Below are 20621 nucleotides of genomic sequence, written 5' to 3'. Positions count from 1 at the left end.
TACCGCTCTGGGCACCTTTGCTCACCAGAGCTTTTAATGCTGCATGTTCAGTAGGTATGCTTGGCACTTGGTATAAATCAATTATTGTACCCATTTTTAAAAAGTGTGATAGAACAAACTGTGCTTGCTATCGGCCCATATCTCTGCTCGACTCTACCATAAAAATAATTGGCAGAGCCATTTTAGATAGATTGCATTCATGGGCAGAGGAACACCACATCATTAGCGACCTCCAATATGGTTTTCGCGAAGGAGTCGGTACTATCGAACAAGCACTTAATCTATCAATATTGATAGAGAAGTATACTACGGCCAAGGGGGGAAGACTGTTCCTAACTTTTTTAGACTTGACATCTGCTTTTGATTTTGTTAATCACAGGAAACTATGGATTATTTTGACGAAATTAAGAGTGGATGTGAATATTATTAAATTCCTGAGAGATTTGTATAACGGGGCAAGTGCAATGGTCAGATATGGAAAGAATGGAGAATGCACCAGGGAGTTTAGTATTGCGAGGGGTGTGAGGCAAGGGTGTGTCCTTGCCCCATTTTTATTTTCTATCTATATAAATAATCTAAAGTATAGCTTATTACAGGATTGCAAGGACATGCCCATTGCCTCAGCCTGGCGCATACCCCCTCTCATCTATGCAGATGATGCCGTTCTCATGGCAAGAACCCCCATAGCCATGCAGACTATGATTTCCTCTTTTAGTACTTTCATGACTAAACTTGATCTACAAATAAACTGTACTAAGACCTTTGCAATGAATTGTGGCAGCAACGTGTACAAAAAGAAAAAAAACTATGTATATAGGATCAATCCCTTTAAAGCATACACCAACCTTTGTTTACCTGGGGGTCTTGTTTGATCAAACTGGGAAATGGAGCTGTGCGATCCATGCTAGGAATTTGCTTTTTTCCAAATCTATAATGGCCCTTAGGTCTTTTAGTAAAAGGATGGGTAACAAGCCAGTTAAAGAGCTCTTATACATATATAAAGCCAGCTCTGTTTCGGTGGCACTATATGGGGCAGGAATATGGGGCGACTCAAATGTTAGTAGCTTACAGGTCACAGAAAACATCTTTCTACGATATCTTTTAGCCTTGCCAAAGAGTACGTCCAGTTACAACTGCCACTCGGAATTGGGCATTCCTTACTTGGAAGACCTAATTAAGTTGCAACCTATCCTTTTATGGCACCGAGTTTGGACCAACGAGAAATGCCATCTAAACCGGGTAATTTTGGAGGATGTATTGAAACTAGATTGGGGGAAAAGGATAAAATGGTTGTGCTACATAAAAGCTTTTTGTAACAATATCAAGCACCCAGAATTTTTTACTGACCCCACATCTATGTCCGACATCACCAGGAAAGCACTGAAACTCTTAAGCTTAAACTTCCTTGAGAATCAGAGGGAACGAATGGAATTGTTAAAAAAGACTATAATTCCCCATCAGATGATTGTTCAACCAGGGATTTTATGTGATACCTAGGAAAAGATGGATTATGCCTATTTTAAAATATATGAATATGAGACAGTGCCGGCCAGCATTTCATGCTATACTACTTTTGGAGGACATTTTCTCAGTTGCTTCTGTTGCGGCATTTCTTAAAAGTATTTATTACTTACGTAAGACAATGATCATATGAATTGTGTCATTTTTTTATCCTTCGGTATATTGTGTATATTGTTTCTAAAACTTATTAGCTATGATGATGTAACATATTTTATGTGATTTGATGTACTTTTATGGTTATTTGAAATATAACCGAATAAAGTTTTTGAAACTGAAACATAAATGACCCCCACCGTCCCCCATGAACCCCAAACGTCCCTCATCTCCTACCCATTGTTTGTGTTTCTTTGTTTGCAAGTTCAGCAAACACTGATTCATTGAGAGCACCTCTAGTTGCGTATGAAAACATCAGCGGCATTCAGAGCTGGGCACGGACAGTCTACCGTTGAGTTAAGTTTACAGTTCACTTTCTTGTTTTATGACTCTCTGAAGGCTGACGAAGAAAGCTCCATTACTTAAATATTTTGTGCACAGACAAACTCTTCATTACAGTTTCAGGACTTCCTCCCCCCTGTAACCTGCACGTCTGTCCCTGTAGCTACCCTGTGTTAGCTCTATATTCCTTTCAGTATCAATTATTCCTTTGTTGTCAGGGCTCACGGTTCTACCCTGAACGCACATTTTGTGTGGGGGAAGAATGGAGGGGGAGGGTGCTGGTTGCTTGATGCCTCCTTTGTTTACAGCAGTGAGAAGCTGCTCCGAAATTGCTTTTGTTTTCGAGCCACTGCCTCCCTCCCTTTTCCCATTACGATTAGAGCTTCAGACTGTGGAACTAGGGAACCAGTTTCGAGTCTCGGGGTAGGATTAACATCCTTTGATTCTGGGCACATCACTTAATCTTCCTATACCTATAAACAACACGTGAGCTTGGGTCGTATAACTAGTGCTCATGTAAGGCACTTGGCCTTCTGTCAAAAGAAATAGAATACTTGTTTCCTGGCTAATTTCTACATAATGAGACCAGAAATTGCAGCTTCCTAGCTTAAACTGTGCTGTTGGGCTAAATGGGTAAAAGAGTTTAAGAATGTCAAAACCAATAGCTCTCGCATTGCCAAGATCAATTGGCTTTGCCAATGCTTGTTTTTTCCCTTTGAACATTTGTACAGCGCGCATATCACTTGGAAGTCTCATGGTGCTTGCAGTGGTGCTGGTGTATAGCATGCTATATAACCCAAGTTTTCCAGATCTATGTGTGATGTGCTGCTCCAGTCCAGGTGAATTCGAGAACTTGCAATCTTATTTCATTATAAAGCAGGACTACAAGTCCCAGGTTTCAAAGGAAAAATCAGAACTGGAACTCATGCATGGACCTCGGAAACTTGGCAGCTGTAATAATATTCGTTAAAAAGACCTAATTCCCCTTAGCGCTTATTGCCTGTGCTTTCTGTGTTGGTAAGCGCTATCAATGGTATCATTGTCCTCATTTCTTCGTGCAAAATTGCTGTCATAGTTCCACAATTGCGAAATCTCTCGAATTTGGGTTTTCGAAATCTGGTCACCCCACCTAAGTGGAAAGCTCATAATTATACTTCGCCGGCAAATATTATTATTATTTACATGGAAATAACGTCTATAGCACCTAAGACGAATAGGTACAACGTGAATTTCAATTTTCTATTTACTGGTATTTGTTTTATTCCTTCGTCTCCTACACGTTTGGGCTCACGTTGCAGTTAGATTGCAATTCTGCTCCATTCCAAAATGGCCGTCCTATTGACGTGCCCTCCTTGTCTTTTATGCAGTCTAGTGGTTGAGTCACTCTTTTTTCTCCAAGTCTCTCTTGTCAACTCCTCTCTCGCGCGATTAAGAGTGGGAATTTACAGAAACGGAAGTGATGCATGCTCCCTTTTCCGGCGGCCATTGTCGGTTGTGCAGCTGGGTAAGATGTGGCGGAGGAATAGAAACGTTCACAATCGGATGCCATCCTCACCCGTAGCCCTGCATGGGAGCCGTGGAATATGGGGAATGGATGAACGGGTTTTACACGAGCTTGTGGGGGTCATAGTAGGGACCAGTGGCTTTAAAAAGATTCAGCTATTCCCTTCCGAAGTTGTAACCGGCTTGTTGTGATTGCCATTAAATGCTAATGGAACCATAGTCAACGGCGCTATCCACTATAATTTGCTATTATCATAAACGTCTCCGGGTTTTTAAAGAGTGTAGTATTTATACGACAGTTTAACACCTTTGAACACGTTCTCTCAACTTGGCGTTTGAAGTAACGTGCCCTGCCTTGATCGTTTATTTTATCACACGTTGTGTTGAAATTTGGCACAGCTTTGAATCCCTATATTCTGTTCATTTAAGTGGTTTGTAGAAGGTGCAAGGGGTGACGCATCTTGTCATCCGGACTTGACCCTCCGAGCACACTTCTTCTCATACGTGTGGTACACGTGTTCTAGCAGTATTTTTGTTTTCTAACTCTACTGTATATGTAAACCGTTTTACCTTATCCTCGGAGCTTCTGGATAGTGAATTACAACGTGCACATTTTCCAGAAATAACCGAACTCAATAGATGTACTGATCTAGTTTGAGACCTAACATTTTCACGTATTATTAACTATACCCCCGTGGTGTCTGGGTTTTACTTTGACATTCCCAGAAACAGCTTATTTTCTGAAGGCCTTTTCCTAGCCCTCAACCTTCGTGTATAGGGTAGGTACCTGTTCTATATAAGGTGGGTATTGTTTATACGAGCGCTGCTATCTGATCCTTTTCGCTTCCTTTCCTATGGTTTCCTATTAACTTGCTGCAGTGGTGGATCTGTCACCTTTGGTGCGTGTAAATGCTGCATGTGGATATTTGTGTTTTGAAGCAGCCCTTTCCCCTTCGTTGGGGAAGTAGTGGTAAAGACTTAGACCTTATAAGCTGTGGTATTGACAGTTTGAAAGCGGTGTCTCTTGCTTTAACAACCATTATGGTCTGCATTCGCCACTGGGTTATTAAACTGCATATTTTCTGGAGTTTTCTATGGTAACCATTCTTTGGGGCTGTGGTCCTAATGTCTTTAAAAGTGATGGTTTGCTTCCTAGTTTGAGTTCTAATCTCTGTCGATCTTTTATTTCTTTGCACCACCAATGAGCTTTTTTAGCGCCACGGTTTGCAAGGATTATTGGAAGCTTTAAGAACAATCAACGATTTAGCGAGATAGCATTTCAAGACGTTTCGATATTCTGCCCTCCCACCAGTTAGAAAACTGGATTACCTTTAGTAAATACCTTTTTGAAATCTGTCCAAGGTGAACGACTACCGTTAAATCTGTCTGTTAGAGATTTTGTTAGACTTAATTGAAAAATGTGGTTTGTCTTTTCAGCACATATTTGCCAAATGTTTTGTACCATTATTTTTACGGTGTGAGCCACTATTTCGAACACATTTTAAATGTATTTGAGCCAAACTTACTTGCTAAAAGTAAATATAGTGCATGAATCACTGAAACCTGTCTGGGTTAATTTATTTTTCATTTATGGCTGGATTTGGATTGTATGACAGTTTTTTTTGTTTTGTTAGTAAGTTAACATTTTGCATTCTTATCGTTTTGTGCAGCCATCATGAAGTTCAGTCCCTTTGTAACCTCTGACCGCAGCAAGAACCGCAAGAGACACTTCAATGCCCCTTCCCATGTGCGCAGGAAGATCATGTCCTCTCCTCTGTCCAAGGAGTTGAGGCAAAAGTACAATGTCCGTTCTATGCCAATCCGCAAGGATGATGAGGTCCAGGTGGGTACATTACATTGGTTTATATGCCATTGGGCAAGCAGTGGTTAAATGGAATCACGAAGCATGTCCGTGCTTTATTTTGTCAGAATTTAAGTCTTGGGTATATTAAGTCTCCATTGTTAGTGAATTGCCACTGATATCCTGAATTGGCCTGATTTTCACCACTCCCTGGGGTAGCTATCCACGCGAATTTTAAATGGGCGCTCGCTTGTATCAATCATTAATTTTCCAAGTTTCTGTGCATTCCCTATATAATTTAGTGGTCATCTGTATTGTTCCCATCATGTGTTTATTGAAAAAGTAATCATGATAAATTTGGTTTTGATCACCAACCATAGTGCCTCAGATTCTAATGTTGTTTAGAGGTGCAGTAAATGTCTGTTATTTGTGCTGACTGAACTCTAATCTTGGGTTCCAGAGTAGTGTGCTACTTGCCACGGAGTGATTCAGTGTCTTGCGAGGCATAGTAAGAGCTCTATAAATACAATGTACTGTTAAAACCAAATGGCTTGACCAAATTATTGCACTTATTTTATCGTAACTTTCAAGGAAGACATTGGCTGTTGAGTGTGCATTACATGGCGTATTGTTTCTCAGTGTGGTTGCGTGATTTGAAAATACATGTTTGTCAATTGGTCTAAAAAATGCTGTGGTAACAAGTATTAGGGTACCTGACCATCCTAGAATGTTAGGATGGAAACATTTATCATGTGTAATAAAAGCATCACCCAGGTGTTTTAAAAGGTGCGAAAAACTTACATTCTCTCAAATTTTTAGATATGCATTCTGATGTTTTGCAGTGGGGAAAAACATCAACTTTTGCTTTATTTGCACCTGTGAATGTTTCTACACATGCTAATTAAAACATAGTATCTTTAACACATCTGCTTAACAGCATGCATGCTTACTCCTATCCTCTGTTGGTTATAGAAGAGTGCCCCCTATTGATAAAGGGATTCAAGTTGGCCAGCATTTCTGAAGGCATCTGGTCAGACTAAACTGCTGAGCTGCCATTATTACCTAGTATTTGATCTGTCTGCATTGGCACTTGTCTGTTAGATTCTGCCTCTGAGAGAGTCTGTGTATCCAATAATTTCTCCTTTATTTCTGTTACACCTGTACACATTTTCTATTTGAAAATTCAGCAGACACAATCTCTGGGAAAGTTAAACTCCATACTAATATATGCACCAGATACATATTTCAAGAGTACTGTGAAGTTTGATATATAATCACATCTATGTGTATGAGTGGTTAGACCTGTTAATTCAGGTACAGTATGTGTGATAAAACAAAGTTGATAGGGCGCAGTGGTAAAGTGTTTTGTGCAGCCTGTCGTGTTCTCAACATAAACAACAACTCTCCTTTACACCTTGGCTGCTAGGCGTTTTCCCCCTCCTGTGCTGATATTTTATCACTCCCATTGTTCATGACGAGCTCAGCTCTTCATCAGCACAGCTCAACTGTGCATCATGACGAGCTGAGCTCGTCATAAGCATCGAAAGGGTTAATCACTCTGGCATTAGGGACTCCCACCATTAAATACTTGCCACCTGAAATGGCAAGAATTTCAAATTAGCCTGATGTATTAAAAAACCATTTTTTGTCCATTTTGTTGCACGATTAATATATGTAAATATGTGCGGATGTTTTGTTTAAAAGCATCTCCAATAGTTGTAACCTCGGGTATGGTTGGCAGAAATGTTTTGATTGTGTGTTGCTAGATAAATTATACCGCAGTCTTCAAGCTCCTCATTAGTCCTGAAAGCTGATTAAATTGTGGTAGATCATTCTGCTGGCCTGCTGATCCGGTTTGCATCACTATAATTTTTTTGGGGGTGTTTGTTTTACAGAGCATGACCTTTGTCTTTACTAATTTGATTAATTTCCATAGGTTAGCTAGTTTGATGGAATCATTGTGTTTGTAGTTTCACTCTGAAGTTATTAGTGGCGATTGCAGTCTTCCCTTAATATTCACAAGCCATTCTAGTGTGATTAGGGAATTCTTGTCAGGGAAGAACATTAAATCATCTGCATTGGGGCGATTTCAGCTATTGTTGTTGGTATCCTCATAAACAGATGTAACGTTCGTGTTAAAAAGTAAATGTTAAAGAGCATTTTATATAACATTACAACTTCAAAATGCCTTACATTTTTACCTTTCAGGTCGTACGGGGACACTACAAAGGTCAGCAGATTGGCAAAGTAGTTCAGGTTTACAGAAAAAAGTATGTAATCTACATTGAGCGTGTACAGCGTGAAAAGGCCAATGGAACAACTGTCCATGTTGGAATTCACCCTAGCAAGGTACAAATGCATTCTTCCTTTTGATCTTTAAATGTTAATGATGTGCTTAAAGAACTGATTTTGAAAATTGTTCAGTTGAATTGACCTCAGACCGATTTTTAACCCTCTGTATTATATTTGTTTTTATACTGCAACTTTCATTCTGAGATCAATTCATGCAAGGAAAAGTATGTTTTAAGTTGTATTATTAATTATGACTGTGTTCCATTAATTTAATGAATTGTACTGTTTTTTTTAACATTGTTTTAAATGTGCTTTTATGGTTGTTTTATCTGAACCGAATTAAGCTTATTGAATCTAATCGACCCACTGTATTAAGTATATTCAGTCCGTGTATCGTTCTACCAGTTTGTTTCCCCCTCTTATCAATTTACTAATCTATTTCGGTCCGTGTGTGCTAAGTTCGTTCGGATGTCGTGGGTGCATCTTTGTATACTCTGGCAATACAGCATGTACTTTTAGACATTCAGATTTTCTATAGGAAGTTCTAGGTTTATGTAAAGTGTAGGTTTTACTAGGATTTTTATCATTCATATTTTAGGCTTATGATTTGCCTCCTAATTACTGTATCAAAGGTCCATTTGTGCCCTTTTGCTAGACCCAATTCTGATAGGAGTATCCTAAACAGAACACACTTGGAATTTTTTGCTAGATAATAGCATGCAACTGACACCATATGATACTGATTTCACAATCTACTGGCCAGCTAAACATATTGATATGAAGCAAAAGTTATAGTTGTAGTTAACAAAGTAATGACACTTGTTTTAAAGGAATTTGATGATGCTCCAATCGATGCGGTTTTTTTTGTTTTTCTTTTCTGGTAGCAGAACACATTATGCAACAGGGTTGACTAACTTGTGTACCAAGGAAAAGCACATTATACACACTTGATTATGTGGTGTTATACAACTCTTTTGCCTAATTAATGCCTATTGATACATGCACTAAGGGTTCAGATCCCATATAAAATAAGTGGGCTGTTTAGAGACCTATAAATCTTGCCAAATCTAACTCCTATCAAAATTATTTTACCTCTAACAGTTGATCGTGCAGTAAAACGCAAATACCTACCCCAGAGTAGTTTTATAGAATGTGCTAATGTTGCACGTGTTCAAAAGGTTACATGTATGCTTTGCCATTTAGAGCTTTCTACATAATGACTCCACAAAGAGGCAAATAATCTGAGCTAGGGTGTTAACAATATATTCCCACTTTAAGTGGAGTAATTTTTGAAGTTTTCTTTCAGTGTATTGTGTGAACATAATCATTAATACTGTTTCGTATAAGAAAGACGTTGATCTTCATGTTGGGTGGTTTAATCCAGCTCATACTATTTGGCAGTATCCCGTGGGGATCATTTGAGCATTTTAAAAGGATTTGCAGCAATAATGAATATTGCAACATGGCTGTGAAGGATATGACATTTTGGATTTGTTACATTGCTTTCGATAACACATTAATCACCCGGGAGGGCAGTTAAAACCCTATTTTTTTTAAGGATGTTTGTCATATTGTAGGACAGTAATTTGAGTTTTCAGGAAAACAAATTGGCAGACTTGTGTTGTGGTGGTTGGTTGTATACAAAACTCAATCGTAAAATGTTCACAACCACACCTAATGTGAGATAAAATAGCCTAGCGCTATTTGAACGCATTTGTCATAAGAATTCCTGGTTAGACATTCATCAACTACATCAATTAAAATTCAAACGAACAAAGCGCCTCAATCCCATTAGGGTTTGGAAATATCAGGCAAGTATTTTGTTTCGTGCATACCCATTCTAGATATAATCAAATTTGTTAGCTTGCTTAGTCATATTACATATGCGAAGGAAAGGTAATCGTGGACGACAACCGTTATAGGAGGGTGGTGGGGTTTAATATAACCTGGCCTACATTGCACACACAATTGGTTTGAACATTGGTGTAGATTTCCATCTATTTATGCTAAAGTTTTAGATCCTGCACATCTTTTTCCTTCTAGTAATGTATTATTTTGTGATACTGTCTAGTTATTTTTTGGGTGAAATATGAATTCTACTAAGTATTTTGAATTTGTGTATACGTTTGAGTGTAGAACAAGTTTTAACATTGAGGTGAACATATTAGATGTTTAGAACATTCTTTGAGTTGTGGTATTTGTGTACTTCAGAAGTTAATATGAAATATTTGACATGATTTCACTTTTGAGTTTATCAAGCACTTTTGAATGGTTCGGGTAGTTTTACAAAGGGGAAAAATGCTTGCCCTTTTGTAATGTAACACGAGATGGTTGTTAATTTCAGTTGTGAGTACCTGACATTAGTTCTTAATTCTCTGGGTGTACATTTCTGGAATAGATGTTAAGCCATTGAATCCTAAAGAAGCACATAGATTCGGATGAAATGTGGGGTTCTCTCTATGTCCACTGTGCGTAAACATTTTGCGGAATAAAATATTTTACTTGCCATCACCACATTTTGAGCACAAAGTTCCCCAGAAAGGCTGAGATGGATGGGTGTGAATGTGTATAGGGAAAACCAAGAGGGGGAGGAAAGTAGGGGGAAGCCCCTCTTGGGAACTAGAACCCTCACACACCCAGCAAGCTAGGTGTCATGCTTCATCATATGGGTCCTGCTCCTCGTCAGACTGGTGCTGCAATGTCCGACGGGCACCCGCGAAGGGGCTCTTTAGCGGAGATCTTTTGTTCCTGCCATATGGTGCATGGAGCAGGACCCATATGATAAAGCATGACACCTAGCTTGCTGGGTGTGTGGGGGTTCTAGTTCCCAAGAGGGGCTTCCCCCTCCTTTCCTCCCCCTCTTGGTTTTCCCTATACACATTCACACCCATCCATCTCAGCCTTTCTGGTGAACTTTGTGCTCACTTTTGCTTAACTATTGTCCTGGACATGCACACTGGACCCCGATAATAAAAATAAAAATTGTCCAACCATAGTTCCTTTCTTTGACTAATCACCACATTTTGCACTTGTTTTGGCTGTGATGGGATAGAGAGGCTTTCCTACAAAATATATTTTCAGCTTGGCTGTTGGTCAGGAGAATTTTAAATGTGGCACATGTACACTCTTGATGGAAAATGGCGTGCCTTGCATGCTGACATCCCACTTTGTTTTAAAACAGAACTTTCAGTTTAAAAAATGCAAATCTCTGGAGGAGCATCTTTCCAAGAAGTGCCACACAACAGTATTATGCATTAAATATTTGATTGTGCCTCAACAACCAGCCATTTTAAATGCTGGACAGCAGATGCCCTAGGTTCTTTTAACACCTTGGCTGCTAGGTGTTTTCCCCCCCTGTGCTGGAAATTGCACTTAGGCTCTATTCATGACGAGCTCAGCTCGTCATCAGCACAGCTCAACTGTGCATCATGACGAGCTGAGCTCGTCATGAGCATCGAAAGGGTTAAACAGTCTTAACTTTTGTTATGTGAAAAGCTTCAGTGAAATGAACCTGAATTTATGCGATTAGTGAGGCGTTTTTGTGACAAATCCTTTTCTACTCTGTTTTGATTACCTTTTGTTGCATTTATATAAAGTTTGTTGACAGATACATGTGGAAAACGTGGACTTAACCATTGGAACAATTTGTTACTTTAAAATGTGGCTAGTTTTGACAAGTCTACTATACAGTTGAAGTCCATTTTTTGAAGTTTGAGCAAGACATCTGCTTTCCATAATTCCTAAATTATGTTGCTGGCGTTGATGGTGTGAGCTACAGCAAAGCAGTGTTTGTGCAGAAAAAGCTGTCAATTTGCTCCGGTTATGGCAGTACTGCACCAGGTGAATTTTCACCTAGCAGTTTTCAACTAAGCGGACTCCCAAGTAGCATTGTCCAATAAGTTAACAGTTACTCTTTCTTTACCCCACTATGATATGCTGTGTTTCCAGATTTGTTTTTTGTTATTTAAGCAGGTAATTTGGAAGTGGTTCGCGGTCTGTTGCTCTATTTTATCTGAAAGTGCAAAATATTAGACTGTGCCAGGTTATTGCGCCGAAGTGGTTGTGTTTTAGAGGCCATTATGTTTTTTTGGGTTTTTTTTTGCCTTGGTCTGTTGGTTTGCTACCACTTAGAACATGAAGCATTGTCAAATAATTGTCAGTTTTAAAATAGGAAGGGTATAATGCAGGTTTGGTGGTACAGTGAGTTTAGGGTTGTGGAATTTAATAAAATATCTACTTGTCCATGGGGCAGGCTGCTTCATAAATCTACATGTTCTGTAACAAGACCCACTTGTCCCTTTGGTGCCATGTAGTGTAGCGACAAATTATGGCTGCAGTCTCATTATATAAGAGCTCAAATTAGCCTCTCTGATTATGCCAGGGCTCATACCATAGTAGTGTTTGTATACACTCAATCCCTTTGTGGCCACGTTTCTGCAGCTCTACATACTGGGGCTGAAGGTAGTTGTAAGCAATAGTTCCAGGGTTTGAATGCCCGTTTGAGTCTGTGCAAACCTAATAACGTGCATGTTTTAAGGGTTTTCAACTACTTTTCTCTAATCGTTTCCCATACTGAGAAATTGGCTCCTGACAAGGGCAGATGTAAGCCGTCTTCCAGATTAGGAAAGAAAACTGGTTGGAGGGAAAGTGAACTTGCAAACGCTCAGATTTTCACATGAGCAAATCTACTCCTGCATATTTATACATGCTAAAATACAGTTCACAAATATTTTCTAGGAGTACTATTTCTTGTCTTTTGTAGATTCTTGGGAATTCATAAAAGCCATACAGCTGCACTTAATGCAAGGACATATACCACGGGGGCACTTTTGAGACTTTCTTTAATAATTGGGCCCCTAATTTGGTCTGGCATGGATCATGACCTTTTGCATTTATTAAGTTTGTCTCATGCTGTCTGCTTGCTTCACTGTGAGTGGAAGCAGCTATTTCTTTGGTGGAAGAGCACAAACAGTTGAGTGGTAAAGCGTTTTTCGTTCATTTTTGGAGCGCTAAAGGAGTTGATACCATAAGTGGATAAATGTTTTAAGGGATGGATCAGATAAGTATTGAAGAGTGTGGATGTAATAGTTCTGTGCTGAACAGTGATGATTGAAAAGCTGGGAGGATAATTATACGGCTGGTTAAGATTGATATACGTTCCACTGATTCTGTTCAGTCCTGTGGAAAGTGCAAGAAGATCAAACACAGGAGATACTAATTTCCCCAGATTAAGCAGAGAGGAGCTTGTACAATGATCTGTTGTGTCACTGTATTTAGCCGTCCTGTTCTTCTCTTAATGGACCTGTTCTCGCAGAATAGTTAAGTCCGTCATACTAATACTTCAGATACAATCTGCACACTTGGCATGTTAACAGTGTCAGCTAGACTTTTTGCATCCAATCAGAAGTTCAAGATGCCAACTTGGCTGTTGGGGAAATCACCAGGAAATCAATTTATGCAGGTTGTTTCAGTGGTGCAAGTTGGAAGTTATGAATCAGTTTAAGTCTAATTTATAGCGCTCAATTATAACCAGTATTGCTTGACCAGCAATCTCTTCCCGACCAGCCTTCTCTCTGCTAGTCTCTACTAATGACACGTTTTCGGAGAGGTTAGTTATTCTTTTCTCTCACTGTTTATTGTTCCTCCTGGGATTCGAATGTTAGCCTTTCTAATGACATCCCATTAGAGCTTAGGCACATTTGAATAGTTCAGATTCTCTCTAAAGACTCCTTTCTTGGTGATACAGACTTGAATCTAAAGGGTCCTTAAACTTCATATACTTTTAGTTCATCCACCATGTACAGTATTTTATCAGGCGAAATTGGTCCCTTTGCCTTTTTTAAACATATTTGCAACTGCCTGTTTAGTACCAAAAGTGCTATCTCCTTCATTCCATCCTTCACTTCTCATCCCATCAAAGCAGAGTGGCGACTGTAGAGCCCAGGTGTGCAGTGTCCTTTTACCTCATCCACAGTTGACCGGACATAGTGAGTGATCACATCTTTGTGGACTTCGCCGGCGCCAAGAAAATCTGGTCCATGACGAAACACATTTCTTGGTCTCATTCTCTGTAATCTTCAAGATTTTCTATGCTTTGGGTAATACAAGCTTTTAGGGGGATGTGGGCTGTAATTATTACCACTCTGCTAGGGTCATTGCTGCTACCAGGTCTCTAACCATTGGAGCCCCATGTTTGGCCTCTCCAGATAGCCATGTGGTCTTCCCTAGATGCTTTAATTAAACATTACAGCCTCGCAGCCTAAGTTCGCAGTGACTGATAATTTGCCTGGCCTGTGCTGCACGATTTCCTTTGTTAAACCAGCTCTACTTTGTGCCACCTGGAAGGTATTTCTTTGGGAATCATTCATAAGGTGATATGCCGAAGATGTAATTATCAGAAGAAAATGCTACTCGCCATCAGTAACTATATTTCTGGTGGAGAAATGATGAACCTGCAGATTCTGAACTGCCCTACATCCCCTGGGGAGTTAGTGCTTTGATTTATTCGATATTATGCAAACCTTTGTGCTTAATTTGCCAATGATTTTGGGGAATGAATGAAATGAAATTTATAAACGCGCAACTAAGCCCGAAGGCATCAAGGCGCCTAACCAAAAGAAATCAGAAAAGGCAAATCCAGAGCTAAGGGTAGTCTTTGGCAAATAGCCACGTTTTAAGCGCCTTCCTAAAGGCTTGCTTTGAGGGAAGGGATTTAATCTCAATTGGCAGAGCATTCCACAGCCTTGGAGCCAGAGTTGAGAAGGCTCTGCAACCCCACTTGGCTCTACGGACGCGGGGGATTGCTAGCAAGGATTTGTTGGCTGAGCGCAGAGTTCTGGAAGGGGAATAGGGAACCAACAGGTCCCTCAGGCCTCTAGATCGATTTATAGCCAAGGCCCCATAGATCAGGCATAGGGACTTAAGAGATCCTGGCCTCTATCGGGAGCCAGTGCAACTTTTTTCTGGCAGCCGTAGCGGAGGCCCGCTTAGGTAGATCTACTACAAACTTCGCAGCAGCATTCTGTGCCATTTGAAGTCGCATTATAAGGCCCTTGTTAATGCCTAAATATAAGGCATTACAATAATCGAGTCTTGAGCCTATTAATGCTATTGCAATTTGCTTTCTGGCTTGAGGGGACAGATAGTGTTTTATCTTCCTCAAGATGTTTATTATTCCCCAGCATGTAGAGATGGTCCTGTTTACTTGATGACCCATCCCCAGAGTAGGGTCAATCATGACTCCTAAATTCCTGGCCAGGGCAGTAGGGCACAGGCCCAGGGATGAGGGCCACCATTCCACCGACCAAATGTCCTCCTTACCTCCGAACACCAGAATCTGTCTTCTCTCCATTCCATTGAGCTTCAATGAATTGCAAATCATTTATTGAGCCACTGCCTCCATACAGTGTCTAAAATTGGAGGCAGCCGTGATGAAAGGTTGGGCGAGAGACATCAAAATCTGCGTGTCGTCGGCATAGGAGACTACCTCCATCCCATAAGATCTAATAAGCCTGGCAAGTGGGGTCACATAGTTGTTGAAAAGGGTCGGACTTAAGGCTGACCCCTAAGGGACCCCCACAATGCACCGGGAGGGATGGAGATGGAAACTCCCCCAGCTTGACTCTCTGTTCCCTCTGGCCGAGAAAAGAGGCCAGCAAACTAAGGGCTGGCCCCTCAACCCCTATCTCTCTGTCGATGTTAACACTGAGGGAGACAGGGTATCAAACGCAGCCGTGAGATCTAGCAGGATGAGGAGGGTAGTCTGGCCCTTGTCCACTCTAGTGCGGATGTTATCAAGCACAATAAGGGCCGACTCAGTACTATGCTCTCTCCGAAATCCATGCTGCGAATGATCTAAGAGGCCAGAGGTTTCCAGAAAGGCTGCGAGATGCTGGTTGAGATGGGTTTCCAGCATCTTTGCGGGGGCTGGGAGCAGCGAAATGGGGCGGAAATTTTTGAGAACCCCCGGGTCTAATGTGGGCTTTTTTAACAGTGGTTTAACCACCGCTCTTTGGGAGATGATGGAATTCACACAAGGAAGGAGGCCAGTTACCAAATCAGCTTTTATGAGGCTTTAAGGTAGAAGCAGTTTAGTTGTAGCCTTTTCTACATGTGAATTAGTCAGTCTCTGACTTTACGATAATCCGGTGGTTCATCTGACATTCTTGTGTCTGGGTATTGCCTAAAAAGTGTAAAGCTGTCCAGGTTTTGGCAGTCTTACAACTGGTGTCCTGAAAACCATCAGAAGCAGAGCTGGACTTGTGGCATCTCGCAGGAGATTTTCATGATGCCATATCTGTCGGGGTACTCTGTCTGGTATGGACATTGTGACCACTTGTTTGAGGTGGGCAGTTTTGTTTTAGGTTCCTGTGGATGCAGTGCTCCTCCTGCATCCTATTCTCCACTACATTCTGTAGGAAAATTAACCTTGTTTTGCATAGATTAGTTGCTAATACTTAGCCAGATTTGACATTCCGAAGTAATTCAAGAGGAACAGACTGCTACGTTTGACTAAAATGATTTGTTTGGTTGATTAGGTGTTTCAACATTTTTTTATGGCATTTGTAAAACGTACTCTTGGCTACATAGAGCAATTACAGTCAAACCTGTACATTTGGTTTGAGAGCAGTGTGGTTGTAACCTGAGCAGTGTGGTTGTAACCTAACCAGTTGGAGTAGTTGAGTTGAAGGTATGAGGTCTCAACACGTTCTGTTGTGCTACAAGTAATTTGTTGTTGCTAGTATTCCTTCTAGTGTTTCAAGAGCAAATTGTGCATGCTATGTTTCATTAAGCTTTTTTTGTACTCTACAGAAGAGCAGTAGAATGGTGGTTGTTGGGTCTCACCTACACAGCGAGCATGCGCTGTATAGGAGGCCCTTTAGCCATCGCTCTGTTCATTTTCAAGCACACTCGTGGCGGCATCCACCTTGCGGGAGCGAGCAGGGGTGCAGTCCCTGAGCGCTCGCCCTCCTTGCTTTCTCTTTCTCTCCCTTCCTCTTTGTCTCTCCCTCCACTCTGTCTCTCTCCCTCCACTCTGTCTCTCTCCCTCCACTCTGTCTCTCTCCCTCCACTCTGTCTCTCTCCCTCACTGCCAGTGCGATGCCCCTGCAGTACTGTGAAGCAGGCGAGCGCAACAGTTTGTTCGGATTTACACATGGGAGAAAGCAGTGCATTTGTGAGATGATTTATGTGCATTTTAAGATTATTTTTATTTTGGTCTGCATTATGCGCACCTAGCTCTGTTTAGCTGGATGACGTTGCATTCAAACCTGCCATAAGTCAAATACGACCAAGCAGAACTGGAGTAAGGCGTGTAACCACTAACCAAGTGCTTTCTGCGGCGGTAGAGCGGTCACTACTCCATGCTGTGAATTTAACACTCTGTGAGCTGGCATTTTCAGTTTACTCAGTTAAAAGCACGCATCTCCATCATTACAAGGCTCTTGGTGGCAGCAGGGAATGATTGTGTTCTTTTTTTTTTTTTTTTTTTTTTTATAACAACAAATGTTTGCCTGTACTCACCCGAGGGGTTGAATGAAGCCTTGCTGTCCAAAATCAACACTGCCAGATCAAGGATGCCACCAGAAGGGGGACGCTGTTGGGAGTAGAGGTGGCAGTGAAAGATAGAAAAGCAATGTTTTCACTGTCAACACAGGGCTGTTGCTCTTAGTGTGTGACAAACTGAATGGGTAGGTCGGTGCCTATGGCTTCCTAGGCGCATCACTGCAACACCCACTGCTGTATGTCTCCTTCCGGGCCATCGCGCAAGTGTCCTTGATTTCGAGGGAAACTGCGATGGGTGATGAATAGATAAGAAGGGTCTCTGTTTCCCTTTTGACTTGAAGCATGACTTTTTCCAGCAGGCAGACCAATCAGATGGCCAGCCTGTCTTCCCCCAATGAGTGAGGATTGCAGCTGACACAGCGTGCCCCGACCCCCATTGCATCGGGATGCAATGACAGAAATAAATACAAGTCCGTTGCCACACTATGCCAAGCACACATTTTTCGCTTACGTGTATTTAAACCACGCCCTTAATTACATTGGCCATGCCCCTTTGAGACCACATCTACCCCCCACACCCAGTTTTTTCGTCCCAACGTACTAGGTCTCACTTTTGGGACCTTATTAGTATTTAGTTATGCAGCACAATATCCCAACATCGACTGTTGCATGGTTAAACACTTCTAAGGTCCCAAAGGCAAGACCTATTGGCTATGCCAATGCGTGTTTTTTTATTGTTAGTAGGGTGCTTGTGGGGCCTCATTTGACAAAATTGAGATCATTATTCACATTCATTGTTCCAGGCCCCTTACAGATTTTTTTGTTTTGCATGACTATGTGGAACATGGCGCAACCAATGTCATTGCAGTGAAAATGTAGGAACTTTGCTGCCTGTTCTCTGGTAGTTGAATCTGTTCTAACCATTTTACCCTTTTTTATGGATATTGTGATATTTCATTTCCACTAGGCACAGTGAGGCTTTATTCCATGTATGAGACTTTATGCTCAGAAGGAAAGTTGTGTCATTTACACAGGCTCACATAGATCTTTTAATTTTGAGTAGACGAGTGAATGGTTAGACTTTCTCACTGTCCTGTTTAGTACTGTAGAACTGCTGTGCTTCAAGACGATCATTTGGGTTGCATACATGAATTAATTGTGTGGATTGCCTAGTTTATTTCTGAACCAAGTTATCAATTGTGGTGATGTGATAATGTTTAATGAACATATTGTTAGTCTAACTTGTATTGCTTGTAAGGACATTCAAAGTACAGAATTTTCTCAAAGTAGCCGTTTAATTTTAAGATTGAAAGATTCCCTGATTTATCTATGGTTTTTGGTAGAACCTCAAATTCCAGCATCCCCCAACCTTTAAGTCTTAACTGTCCTGAATAGAAATAATTGTCTATTTATGTTTACTCTATTCCCTTATAGGTGGTGATCACCAGACTCAAGTTGGACAAGGATCGCAAAAAGATCTTGGAGCGCAAATCCAAATCTCGCCAAGTTGGCAAGGAGAAGGGCAAATATAAGGAGGAAACCATTGAAAAAATGCAAGAGTAAAATATTCAGCTGTAAAGACTCAATAAAAAAACTTTGTCAAATATCTGCAGTGATGTTCTTCATAGTCTTGAGTGTTTAGTGAGCAAAAGCCAGTGGCTGTCCAATAAATACATCATGACAACTGGTGCGCAGAGGTACAGCAAAAAAAAGCAGTTGCTCGTGCCAGCAGACAGTACAAAAACAGTTCTCAAATGTCAGCCAGTTTTCTTTCAGTAATCTTTTGGATCCATTCATATTCCGGGATGTTTCTGATGGTAGAATTGGTCTTGAAGTACGGTTTGTAAAGAGGCTTTCACTTTCCTGAGGCTTTCTAGTGCCATTAATTTTTGTCTCCATAAGGGTCATCTAGTCAGTCATTATCTTCGGAGTCTAGCCTATGCAATTCCTCTAGTATTTTTTGGCTGTTACTGTGCCTTCAGCCCATGTGGCTGGTTTCCATTGTTGCACTGGACCCAACCGAGTTTAAAAAAAGTTGTTCATTTTTCTGGTAAGTAAATGTGTGCAGTTGCTCACTCCCTGTAGTTGATTTCCAATTACATTTCTACTGTTTCCCTCTGTTGTAGTCTTAATTTTCCCTACATTCTTTATTTCTAAACGGTGATCCTTGTTTTGTCAGCTAATGAAATTACTTTCCCTCAAGTAAATAATAATTGCATTTTCAAAGTATTATACATGTTCAAACTATGACCAGCTGTTGCTACTTCATAATTTGCTGTTCAGACTGAGCTCTGCAAACTGTTACTTAAATAGGTTCCAAGCTCCAAATTATGAGTTGATGATATTTGAAGTTTCTCAACCTATGAATCACTTGTCTGTTCGAGGGTATGTTTTCTATCTACTGTTTGGTAGAAAACACTGTTCCATTTCCTCCGAATGGTGCCAGTCCACTCGTCCAAGTTGGCCAGCAGCCATCCAAGTTTTTCTGAAGACATCCTGCCTTTCTTATACTCTTTCTTAAAGCACCCTTCATGGCACTACTGAACTATGGAGCCAACCAATTTCTACATGCACACCTCTCCCCAGTATTTTCTGCAATTCTAATACCCGAATAGTTTTGTGCTCTGTTGGGGTTATAGAGCAAAAAACTTATTTCAACACCACTAGACCACTCGCCCAACTTTGGATACTTTGATTTAGAAATCATGCATTTTTCTTTATCCTGAAACATGAACAAGCTAATAGATGCCCATTAATTTGTTCCAATATAATCATGAAACTGTTGACCCATTTATGCTACTCATTCAGGTTGATCCAACCGTTATTGTATCTTGTGTAGACCAACTGTAAAATGATGCATTGCCTATATTCTTGTTTGATGGACTAGTTTTTATTAGGTCGAGCCTAGCTATTGCGTAAGCAATCGCTATGCGAGAAATTATGTAGGGGCTCCAGGAAAGCCTAACGAGGGCTTTGGAATGCGGATTATGGCCAGTGCATGTGTCCCGGGCTCGCGCTCACCATTTGCTCCCCAGCCCCCCCAAGCATCAGACTTGAAAGGAATGGCTCCCCCGCAATGCCGAGAGCTTGTTGCTTTATTGCTCTCACTTGAGGTCTTGTTTTCTAAGCTCTTTCTCGTGTACTTCTCGCGAATTTCGTATGGCGGTGTAAGTCGAACAGCATAATAATTAATTGGATTTTGACCCCAGCACGTCTTTGCTGATGCTGCTAACCTTAGAAGTAATTTGTAATGGAATGCATTTCGCCAAATTACTTTGCGTTTTGGAAGTACATTGGATTTCATTTTCTCCCTGCCTCTGAGTGGTGCAACAGTGACACCTCGTGGTCATGAACTTTGCACTGCAGCTAAAACTCTCACTTAAAAATGCAAGTCAGTACCTACATTTTAATTTAATGTTCACTGATGTTCTGAGATGAATGTGGCGTTTTTCTAACTACCCACCTACAAAAAAATCTGAATATCTGTACAAAAAACATGCGATACAAGTGTGCAGATTGCTTCCTGTCCCCCAAACTAAATGCCAATGTGAATTCTGCACATGTC

At 40.8% G+C, this 20621-nt stretch overlaps 1 protein-coding gene across 1 annotated transcript; it reads left to right on the top strand.

Annotated features, from left to right (window-relative positions):
• The first annotated feature begins 3363 nt into the window (after nt 1-3363).
• On the top strand, nt 3364-18662 carry RPL26L1 (ribosomal protein L26 like 1). The gene is made up of 4 exons (XM_086931579.1): nt 3364-3460; nt 5130-5302; nt 7469-7609; nt 18491-18662. Exons 2-4 carry the CDS (start codon nt 5135-5137, stop codon nt 18617-18619), a joined length of 438 nt encoding a protein of 145 aa, XP_086787705.1. The 5' UTR covers nt 3364-3460; nt 5130-5134; the 3' UTR covers nt 18620-18662.
• Nucleotides 18663-20621: the final 1959 nt, after the last annotated feature.

Source organism: Lissotriton vulgaris, chromosome 7 (genome assembly GCF_964263255.1).
Source record: "Lissotriton vulgaris chromosome 7, aLisVul1.2, whole genome shotgun sequence".
Lineage (NCBI taxonomy): Eukaryota > Metazoa > Chordata > Amphibia > Caudata > Salamandridae > Lissotriton > Lissotriton vulgaris.
The sequence above is the reverse complement of the archived record's forward strand: the minus strand, read 5'-3'. Positions and strand labels throughout refer to the sequence as shown.